The sequence below is a fragment of the Plectropomus leopardus genome, chromosome 21, assembly GCF_026936395.1.
Source record: "Plectropomus leopardus strain MGB_pleo_1.0 chromosome 21, ASM2693639v1, whole genome shotgun sequence".
Lineage (NCBI taxonomy): Eukaryota > Metazoa > Chordata > Actinopteri > Perciformes > Serranidae > Plectropomus > Plectropomus leopardus.
In genome coordinates this window covers 9,230,326-9,241,984 of record NC_142196.1, presented here as the reverse complement: position 1 = coordinate 9,241,984, position 11,659 = coordinate 9,230,326, and the positions used below count along the sequence as shown (strand labels likewise).

The following is an 11,659-nucleotide window of genomic DNA, read 5'->3' as shown; positions in this document are numbered from 1 at the left end:
GTCACTCAGAGGCTAGAGAAAAAAATTTGCATCTCCAGGTAAGGTGTGTGATTTAACAAAAATAAAGTCACATCCCAGCTGCTCCCTACTCTGACAAATAAAGAACAGTCCCTTACAGCTTGATTACATCTTATCTAGTATGGAAAAAGAGGTGTAATGACTTGTGTAAAATTACATTCTAATTTAATACAAAATATTTCGTGGTAGTCAGGCTCTTTAAACTACATAACTCTCCACCTATGTTCAGGGCCAAGAAGTACAAAATGACACAATAAGTGAAAACAAAGGTTACCCTTATATTTGTTTTATTTTTGGTCTTTCTTTAGAATACAAAACAAGAACCAAAATCACAAAAATAACATTTACAAAACAGATTATTTAACTGAGGTGACTGAGGCAACATAGAAAAGCATGTCTGAAACAGTGATACTGGTGGGTTAGCCTGGAACCTCGAGGTAAAACAGCGAGCAATGTAAAAGGTCAGATATCTTTACTGCTTTTGAATTAGTGCCTTTCTTCAGTAGTGCTATTCACAAATGGAGATTAACAATATCATGTTTTCCTAACATGCCCACAGTTAGCAGTGACTTAATGATGTAGTGCTTTAGACCTACCTAAGAACAAGTTGATTATTGTGAGATGTAGGTCAAATATTCTAGGCGTGTCGCACTATATGGCACCATTTTTAATGGTTTCTATTTCAATCCTCTCTCATACACACACGTACACTCACACACAACACTGTTCCTACTCAGCCACTCTTAACTCTTAAATGGGTGCAAATGGTTTCAAACAACTTCCTCCGAGAATGCTTCTGGAATAACTGAATATTTTTATCATCTGATAACCCCCCCCCTCCAAAAAAAAGCAGGAAACAAAGGCTGCTTCAAACTTTTGGGAACGTTTTCCCCTAAAAGTTTTGACAGAGCAGGAAAAATAAAACAAAGAATGATTAAGAATTGGAATGGCCATCAGTCGGAGGCACAAACTCAAAGTCCCATCTCTCCTAAAATACAAAAATGGTAAGACGAAATGCATACACTGCATCACTGAGAGAAATAATAAAAACCTAGCTCCATTTACCAAAACACAAAGCAGTGAAAATAGTACAGTTTGGTCTGCACTTTTTTTGTGCAGGTATGTTTTTGCATGAATAAACTTTTCTTGTCTTTTCTTCTTTCACATGTAAGACATGGTCACTGGTGATTCAGCATTGCAGATTATTACTTTTTCTTTTTTTTTTTTTTAGTTCCTTTGGATGTGTGCCTTTTGTTGATTTTGCATCTGTCACAGCAGGTAGATTGCGCTAGCATTACTTCATATATCTATATATACACATGCATTCAACATCATATGTATCCCCCAGATTAAAATGAACAACAAAAAAACAACTCCTAACTCCCTTTTCACCACTTTAAGCTATAAAAACCTGCATGACAGTCCACAAAATAAAGTTTGCATGGAGGCATTGCTGTTTTTATGTGTGATATGCAGCAGGTTGTAGAGGTGCTGGCGCTGGGGTGTGACATGGAATGCAGCCTTATTCCATTGAGAGGGGGTCATGGGGATGGGCCTATTCTTCACCCCCTCCTATCCAAATGGGCCTCTTTCTATGTAGTTGGGTTTTAGATTCACATTATGCTGGAAGAAGAGTAACTGGTTGCAGACACTGGCAGGGCAGGTCTTCACCAAGAGCAATAAACACTGGAGTAGAGTGTGAATGCATATCTACCATCCTCTGACCTGCTGAGAGAATGACATGTAGGAATATCAACTTCAAATCTGATTAAGGTGGAGGTTTAAGAGCAAAGGTTCCCAACTGGTCCAGCCACTGAGTCCAGATTTCTCCTTAGTCATTAGTTCAAGGTCTGCATGCAAGAGAAATTAGCACATTTAAATTTAATTTGACTAAATGTAAATAACACGTGGGATTAAAACACAATGAAATAAAACATATTGCAAGAATAAAGTCCAAGTGGTTAAAACCAGAGGCATTTTCTACCATTTGAAAACATTGAGGGCTTAGCCAAGACCTTTGTGAGAAAGAAAACTGTCATCTCTAAAAAAAAAAACAAAAAGAGAGAAAAAAAAGGCGATTCTTTTTCCTTTTTCCATTGTTTCTTTAATAATTTCTTTATTTTATTTTTTGGGTGATTTTGTTTTTCTCAATTTTCCTATTAAATTTTTTGGCTACTTTCAAGAAACTGCCGGCCCGCCAAAAATCACCAAAATTACACTATTTGTTACAGCCAGAAACTTTAAAAGAAAGAAATTATCATTGAATTTTTAAAATTTCTGACAGTCTATGAACACAGTATGTGTGACAAACACTTCATGCATTGACCCCTGAATCATGCAGGGAGGCTCAAGGAAAAATATTTGTGGTTTTGGGGAGGAAAAAAATAAAAATAAATAAATCCAGCATGTTTTTCACAAACTTGACATGGTCACGAGTCATGTGCGGTCCATTCAGAATGGACCTGCGACCCACTTTTGGACCGTGTCCCACCAGTTGGGAACCACTGTTTTAGGCCATAGCAAGAAGGGTTACATGTTTATATAAAACACATGTTAATGGCATGTAAATACCAAAATATCCTACTCACGCTTCCCTCTCTTCACCACTGTGGGGGCACGTAGCTGTAGCTGGGTGTGCCAGGAGGCCGGTATGTGGGCATCGTGACTGGGTGAGGGGCAACAGACGCTGGTGATGGAGTTGTCAACAAAGTTCCTGAGAAGCAAAGTGAACACAGAATGAGCACAAGCACACAAGTATGATACAACAGGACGCATGTCCAAATGTTAACCACCCAAAGTCTGCTCTTACCCAGGTGCTGTATTCCACTTGATCAAAAATTGGAGGCACGTGGACGATTTTTATTAAATACTTAAATATATCAAATTTTAAATAATTTTAAAATTTGGCGTAGTTTCCCCTTTACATAAAGTAAATGTGACTTTCCAAAGTGTCAGCACTTGGGTTACTCTGAAAACTCTGTAAAGGCAAAACATTTGCGATGCTGTAGATGGCGTGTCAGCAGAGGGACATACAGTGACTGAAGTTAAGAGAAATTTGTTTTATTGTATAAATTAAGATTAATCGACCAATAATATTCATTTAGCCCACAAATATAATTATCTAATTGTTATAATCACTCTAAAACATAATACTCCACATTTAATTTTCATTATTTAATTAAAAATTCAAATACATTTGAAACTTGTTTCCTTGTGTTGGACAAAGAATTTGTGGACTGTACAGACGAGGTGGTTTTTTGATTATCTTTTCTTCATAAAAAAGCTCACAACCACTCGAAAAATGTTCTCTTACCTAAGAGAAAAAAAAGAAAACATTAAATCCCAGAAATTAAAGGGTTCTGACAAAATAAGAACAAATCTTGGAAATGAACAAAAATAAGAGGGGATTCTTTTGCATAGCCATTCCTGAATGAGACCCAATGATAATAAAATAAACACTTTGACAGCAAGGTATGGGGCCAGATTTACTCAGACCGTATAAGCAAATTGAGCATATTTACCTTCAAAACAAGGAGACAGAACTTGATATTTAGCATATCTACAAAATATAGATAAAACAGAATAGAAAGCAATGCTCACCAGCTGACATGGCCATGGTGGTGCCGGCTACCATCCCCATGGCGACACTGTTGTGTCGGGGAGGAGGCATGGGCGGGGCGTACATGGCTGCAGGCATCCCATTCGGCTGGACCACTGTAGTGTGATGGATAACATGAGGCGGTGCAGCATACAGTGGCTGTGTGTAATAAGTGCCTTGTTGTTGTGATGGTATTAGTGCCTGGATCACAGAAGAAGAAAACATCATGTTAAAGGTCAAAACATTAAGCAGAGCAGGAATTAAAATGGTGTAAAACTTGACGGAAGAGAAATTTAAACAGGTACAGGTTTATCAGTAAGTTATTGTGTCAAAATTGTAAATCTGAATCTTTGATTATAGCGCCATCCTCTGGCCAATCGGGATAACACTTTAACTCCAGAACCAGAAGCTTAAAACTGCCATCTTTAAACAACACAAATGTACTGACCTGTGCATAGGGGTTCTGTTGGGGGTAGGTGCTCCTGACCGGGTAAACGGCAGCAGGGTAAGGACTGGGTGAGGAGGAGTAGGGTGGGACAGTCCCAGTGTTGGGAGAGCAGGACATTTTGAAAGGAGTGCCTGGAGCATAGCCTAAGTGGGAGGATAAAACTTGACGTTAGTGCTGCTGATTATTCAATGCAGTCACTTAAAATAAGCAGAAGTTTTGCACACTGATGGTTACTAACTGCATCTTACTAAAGATATGCAGACTGAAACATTGACCCACATATGACCTGAAGAGGTGTTGGAATCCTTGCTACAGCGCTGACTTGTAAAATCTCAGTGAGCTCATACTATAGTGAAACCAACATTATGTAAAACATAATTACCACTGGGGAAGGCTGCGTTCGCTCCTGCATAGATATTGGGAGTGTATGCTGGAGCAGCTGCTGCGTAGCCAACAGGGAATCCAGCTGCCAAAAAGGGAACAAAAAAAGTCAATATTTTTCAGTTTTCTTGATTTCAGGATAATTTTTTACAGTTAGGATATTTGCTTATACCATTAAGCATCAAAACATGAAATTACCTGGGTAGCCTATGCCCTTAGTATTGGTAAAGGGGACCCCTGTTGGTGCAGGGCTGTAAACTGGATTCATAATGGACACTTATTCAAAGATTCTGCAATGAAAGAAGCACAGACTATGTGAATTTCAGAGCATTTAATTAACAAAATAATTATCACACTAATACTGATTCTAATACTTCTACTACTACTAATAATAATTAACTTTATTTATATAGTACCTTTCATGAAAGAAACGTAGCACAATGTGCTTTACAATAAAAGCAGGCCAGCAAGGCAATTCAGCATAAAAAGACATTCAAAAACAATTTAAAAGAAAAAAACAGTGCTTAAAATCTTTAGATTTAAATACAAACAAACAGACCACCAAACCAATAAATATAAAAAGAACTTCTGTCATCTGAAGAGTAAAAAGAAGAATTTCAGAAAATCACAGCTGGTCAAAGGCTACAGTGAACAGTTGCATTTTTAGCTTTCTTATAAGAATATTAAGTGAGCTGGCTTCTCTGATATCTATAAGTAATGGAAGAATCTATAGAGAAAAGACGAGCAAAATTAAAGCAAAGATCATCTGGGTAGATCTCTCGAAGTTTCATGTTCCAAAAGCATCCCATTATACAGTATAACCTGCCGTGAATAAAAAACAGAGGCTGGTTTGCTGAAATGTAGACATCCCCTGATGCTGCTGTTGGACAACAGTGTAAAATGACCTGTTCAAGTAAGGATATTGACAAATAATGCATTACTGCAACACTTAGCATAGACGAGCCTTGACATAATAGTTGCTAGAATGTTGAAAAGCAGCATTTTATATTGGGAACAGGCCCATCCACAGAAATGACTGGCCTTTACTTCTATTAACCCATGCACATGCTCTCTCTTTCCTAGTTTAGATCAGTATAATTTTCAGGTCATGTGACCAGCTGCACACTTTATTTCCCTCTAGAGCTGCAAAGAAAAACATGACACCATTTTCAGGAGAGGGGGTTTTCATTCAGATAGACTACATTTTACAAAATTGTGCAATGTTGAATTTTGTTGTTTTGATAAGTAATGGTGAACATTGTACTTCCAATAAAAATGTGAAAATCACTGCTCAGCTGGGCCCCAGAAAGCGTATTGCTTTCCCCCCTAATGAGTGGCCCTGATTGGGACTATGACATTATCTGGTAAGGATAACAGTAAGGGCTGTCAATGTCTTATATTAGATGACCTTGTGGAGTCATAGTCACAACAGATTTCTTCATCTGTCTAGTGCTCTCCACATATACTCATAGCTGGCATTTTGACATTTTTTGGGAGCTGTTTTACATAAAATGTATAATTTAACATGCTGATGTACAAGACTTCTGCACCACTGTAGGGGTGGAAATCACCAGATTCCCCATGATATGATATTAACACAATACTTAAGTCAAGACACAATGTTATTGTGATTTTAAACATGATGTGATATGCATATTGTAATAAAGTATTGCAATTAATTGCAATTTATTATCCTTTTCCTTATCCTGTATGGGCAAGTTATGTCCCAAAAGGAAAATTTTTTCAACATCTGTTTTAAGATAAAACTTTCAGTCTGTTCCTCTCACTTCAGAACATTTTTATTGCAGCAAATTGTATATAGTAGCATGTAAAAGCAACTGATTGTATTATTCTAGTAGATTATCAATAGTTTCTTTTTTTTGTATTTGTACATTTTTTTATCATTTAAAAAAAAATCAGAATGATAGTGCCAAGCAAATATATGGCAATACTATGCTGTTTCAATTGCCCCCCTCCCCTTTGCAGCACTGAAGTGATTTTTTCATTGGTCCTTAATTTCTTAACTGAGTACGAGCAGTTCCATACCATAATCATGTGTTTTTTGTGCACAACCACTGTTATTTATCTGTCATTATGCAATGCATAATACAGTTGAAACACACAATATTTAACTCAAAAGCATTTCAAAACATTTCATAAAACACTATCTTGTGCAACTGTTTACTTACAGATTTGTGTTGCAAGAGTTTTACAACTGTCTTAATTCCATTAGCAGAGTGAGTTTTGACTTGAGCTCCACATGATGCTCATTATTGTGAACTAATGTCCCTGTGCTGCCCTCTAGCGGTGCTCCAAATACCATTACATCACTTTACAAGCTGCTGATTCAAGGACAATTTCAACAGTGAAGGAAAAGCACTACTTTAACAGCCTACGTCATTTGATATTGAGGTAAAGCTTAAACAAGGGCACCACTATATAGCCAAAAATAGCCCCCTATTCAGTTAACTACGTTACTACCAAAAACCCAAATCTATTTTGCAGTCTGATTTTTGAAAACCACTAGGTAAAATCTAACCTAACAAATCTTTATCATCTCATCATCAAACTGAAAATAGGCTATGTCCAAAACGGCGAACAGCAATAATTCAGCTTAAATAAAGATTTTGATTACCAAAAGAGTCGACAGGAATGAGGGGGGGGAGCAATTCAAAATGCCAAGTTGACTATTTTTAGTTTTTTTCACAAAGTGTTGCTCGGTGGTTTGCACCTACGCTTGTTTTCAGGAGTCCTTGGTGATAAATAGGTGTTGGTTTGTTTTCAGGTGACGTTAGACGTGCTGCCTGCAAAAATAAAGATGGCAACCTTTTAAGTAGAAGAATTTCGAAAGGTGAACGCAGCGGGGCTTTGTTATAATGAGCTAGCATAGCTCACAAGCATTACTAGCTGTACAACCCGCCGAGCATGTTTGCCTCTGCAGGCTGGTTTCGATGCGCAGACTGACCTGCTAATCACCTGCCTGACCGCGTAAAACCAGCGGACTGTCCCCGGACAGCAGCCAGATGGGGGCAGCTTGTCAACAGGCCGCATAGCACAGGAGGCAGACAGCCAGACAGCTGTGCTCTGCAGCAACGCCTGTCCCAACAATACACGCACAACACTCATCACCTTATCTGAATAATAACCGACAAAAACTTACCGTTAACTGTCCCGACCGTCTGTTAGTCCCCTCCTTTGGTCTTCTGGTGTAAAATGTATTTAGGCTAGCTGGTGTTTTGCTCCCAGATGCTTTGCTGAACTCTTTTGAGCATCGGCGTCACTTCCGTGTAGTGTCACGTGGTCACGTGCGAATATATATTTTTTTCATGAGGTAACCAATTTAAATTGTGGTTATGAATTTTTTTTTCTCCGTTTTACACAGTAGCTTTAATTTTTTTCTAAATTCTCCTCAATATACACGCGATCTCTAAGACGATTATGAATAAAGTTTAATTATCGTAACAGGTCAGATACTTCTTGTAATTGTAATTAAACAATTGTTTTTTTAGTACAAAGATTACTTACTTTGTGGTGGGTTTTTTTTTGCAATACGGTAACTACACTTTGACTTTGCAACAATGTAACGTCCAATATCCTCACACTGCAACATTGTTGCAATCCTTCGTGAGCTCATTATTATGGCTGCTACGGTCCTTGCAGGCTATAAAATTTATTTCATGTCGGCAAGGGCTTCGCTTTATCTAAAAACATATCAATATTGGAATTACTCGATTTAGCGCCTTATCTGATTTAAACAATAGCTTTACAAAATAATTTAATGTTTCTTTAAGAGCGGTACATTAAGAACTTTTGTTCTTCGAGGACCTTGACGCATCGTTTCCATTCAGCCATTGAACTGGGAAGAGTAGGGTCCATACTGTTGTGGTTTAAGTGCGACCTATATGTGGATTTTATAGGCAAAATGTCGCTATTTCGCTCATATTAGGAATCCTTCTACGGTGTAAGGTGAAACTATTCGGTCGACTGGTGTCGTCGGTAAGGAGCAGGGGTATAATGTCTGGAGCGGCCGGTGGAGGAGGCTCCTCCTGTCAGGGTGCAGCAGCGGCAGCCAGTTGCAGCTCCGCCGGCTCGCCCTACGCTGCTGCAGCCGGGGGAGGCGCAGGGGTGGCCGGGAGGTTACCTGCTCGGGTCTTGGAGCATATTTTCTCATACTTGGAGCTTTCCGATTTGATGCGTTGTGCATTGGTTTGCTGGCATTGGAACAATATACTGGCGGATGAAAACAGCGAGGTGTGGCGCAGCCTCTGCACCCGGACTTTGAGCGATGAAGCTCTGCGCTCTGACATCCTGTGCAACCTGCACACCTACAAAGGAAAAGTAGGTTTATCAACATACCTCTGTTGTCCCGGGTGGGGAGGACCGTGATTATTGACAAACTCCTTTCAGAAATGTGTCTGTCTGTTTAAGGCTACCTTTGCTCTGCAAACACCTTGACGTTACGTGACTGATAATGTGGTAAACAGCACACTGTCTTCAGTATAAATTCATTAGCAACATTACTGTATCACAGAAGACCCCAGTGATTCATGCAACGGCTTTAATAAACAAAAACAAAGTCATGTTCAGAGCAAATGTGTTTGTTTGCTGAAAACACGATTTTAATTGGGAGAAGAAAAGAAAAGAAAACTGAAAAACTGAAAATGAATGGCACTGTTTGTAGGAAAATCTTTGTTGTGAAATTATTCTGCATTTTTTGGACCCTATGAAACTCCCTAAAGGAACTTTGGAGGTCCCTAGACCTAATTTTGAGAACCACTGATTCAGCTTTAGATCCCTCGCTACACTTTAAAATGCCAAAATCCAAACCAATATCAGAAGATACTGATAAATGTATCTCAAATTACAATACTGTGAAATATGTGATAGAAGCTTCTGAGCTCCAAAGCCCTGATTGGTGCAACACATTCTAAAAAAGCCCAAATCCATGACAATCTTGCATAGTTTGTGCATCTTTCCATGAGATATGTTTCTCAGATCTCTGGAGCTCACCAACAAATTCAAGAGGCTTTTCCTTTTGCACCCAACATTTCCAAAATATGGTGTTGTGAAATGTGATATAATATAAATATAACAACATGATCTTTTATATCTAAATGATTGTTCACCATATCAATTGTCCTTGTCCAATTGTTCTCTACAGCTCAAGGCTTTTCAACACGCTCTGAGCTCCCACGACTGCTCCCGCAATGTTTATGTGAAGAAGAATGGCTTCACCTTGCACCGCAACCCTATAGCCCAGAGCACGGATGGAGCACGGGGCAAGATTGGCTTTACAGAAGGGAGGCACGCGTGGGAGATCTGGTGGGAAGGCCCTCTTGGCACTGTGGCAGTCATCGGCCTTGCCACAAAGCGGGCGTCCATGCAGTGCCAAGGCTACGTGGCCCTGCTGGGCAGTGATGACCAGAGTTGGGGCTGGAACCTGGTCGATAACAACTTGCTTCATAACGGGGAGGTGAATGGGAACTTCCCACAGTGTAACAATGCACCAAAATATCAGGTAGGTTACATGTACCATCTCCAGATTTTAGATAATCCAAAAAATATGGCGTGGAATGAATTGGCCAATCAGTGATCGCATTTCTGGACATATGTTTGCTGTTTAAAAATGTATAATCATTTGATATATTTGCAATTTAGTAATGTGTAATTGTCTTTCCACAGATCGGGGAGAGAATACGAGTGATTCTGGACATGGATGACAAGACGTTAGCCTTCGAGAGGGGGTTTGAGTTTCTCGGAATAGCGTTTCGTGGACTGCCCAAAGCCTGCCTCTTCCCCGCTGTCTCGGCAGTGTACGGCAACACTGAAGTCACCATGGTGTACCTGGGAAAACCTCTAGACGGCTAGACGCAATATAACCTGTGCCACCATTAAAACTTACAGGCCAAGAGCAGACCTTTTTCTGTCAACAGACTGCAGACTCTGTTTGTCACACCGTCTCAAAGGTTTTGGAGTCTGAGGGGGGCATCATGTTCCCTCCAAGCATAATAACTTTTCACACACACAAAGAGAACTGTTTGCATTTCTACTACAGCCCGACATAAGGAATCAGCTTTCAGACTGGACAAACTACAGGGAAAAAGAAGATGTGCAACTATCATAAACATTTCTGTATAAACGTGGAAGTGTCCACTTTTACAGTTTAGCTGCTGGACTGTTTTATTTACTGGATAGTTGAACATTATTTAATTCAGGCTAACAGTGCTGAACATTAATTTGAGATTTTATGTCTGCTTAAACGAGGCCAAACCCATTCTAAACTGTGGCAAATACTTTATCATTTTAACAAGTGAAACAGTAGTTGTTATCAGTAGCTATCTGTCGTACTGTATGAATTAACTGAAACAGCTCATCGTGAATTAACAGTTTCACTATACTCGATGACTGGATTATAATGGTTATATGCCAAATTAATGTGACCTGATGTTATTTTGCTTTAGGCAAATATAGAGGACATGCGGACCAGCTGTCATGCATGTGCATGGATACTGGCGTGTGGACTTTAACATCCGACCTTTTAATATACCTATCCAGTAATGGTGGAGATTATACCTGTATCATGTTAATGTGTGTCCTTTTTTAATGTGCTACCGTAGTATTACACACTATTTATTTCTTGGTTTTATCTATGGTACTATAGATCCTGTATGGTAGTAAGGCCTGAGAATAAAGTCTACATGGTGCCACTCTTACAATAAAGACAGTTTAACGTATACCTTATGCACAACCATCCAATTACACTTCGTTTTTTAATACATGTTATATTAAGCGGCCGCATTCATTTCTATTTTTGGAGCCTTAATGCCAGGGTGCAGGATGACTTGTACATTTAAAGACATTGCACAATGGCATGCACAGTTCGTAGTAAACACCACACACAGTGACTAAAAGCAGATCAAGTCAAGGCTATTCATTCAGCTCTACAGTGTTGAACTGCACATATTGACTACCTGTGAATCAGCACTGGACAAAAAAAAAGTGTTCAGCACTCATCTTTTACCCAGATCAATAAAAGTGTAGAAATGGAAACATTTTTAGTTATGGCTTGAAACATTAGCTATTAAGTGGCACAATAAAACCATTTTAGGGCTGATGACATTTCTGTTTTGGAGGTTAGAGAACAGGAAGTCACAAGGCTACGTATTAAGTTAATCATTACAGTCATTTCCAGTGAAGATTAATATCTAACCTAC

The 11,659-nt window shown here is 39.1% G+C and overlaps 2 protein-coding genes across 4 annotated transcripts; one reads left to right on the top strand and one right to left on the bottom strand.

The window, feature by feature from the left end:
• Nucleotides 1–288: 288 nt before the first annotated feature.
• Nucleotides 289–8,271, bottom strand: fam168b (family with sequence similarity 168 member B). Of its 3 annotated transcripts, none has more exons than XM_042510410.2 (7): nt 7,606–8,271; nt 4,644–4,735; nt 4,447–4,530; nt 4,065–4,207; nt 3,619–3,817; nt 2,607–2,731; nt 289–1,868 (listed from the first exon to the last, which is right to left on the bottom strand). In XM_042510410.2, exons 2-6 carry the CDS (start codon nt 4,711–4,713, stop codon nt 2,619–2,621), a joined length of 609 nt encoding a protein of 202 aa, XP_042366344.1. In that variant the 5' UTR covers nt 4,714–4,735; nt 7,606–8,271; the 3' UTR covers nt 289–1,868; nt 2,607–2,618. The 3 variants fall into 3 exon arrangements, with proteins under 3 accessions (XP_042366344.1, XP_042366342.1, XP_042366343.1); XM_042510408.2 differs by having other exon boundaries at nt 289–1,746; nt 7,606–8,267; XM_042510409.2 differs by having other exon boundaries at nt 289–1,743; nt 7,606–8,267.
• Nucleotides 8,272–8,302: 31 nt separating this feature from the next.
• fbxo45 (F-box protein 45) lies at nt 8,303–11,183 on the top strand. The gene is made up of 3 exons (XM_042510407.2): nt 8,303–8,783; nt 9,607–9,963; nt 10,128–11,183. The coding sequence occupies exons 1-3, from the start codon at nt 8,460–8,462 to the stop codon at nt 10,311–10,313; spliced, it is 867 nt and encodes a 288-aa protein (XP_042366341.2). The 5' UTR covers nt 8,303–8,459; the 3' UTR covers nt 10,314–11,183.
• Nucleotides 11,184–11,659: the final 476 nt, after the last annotated feature.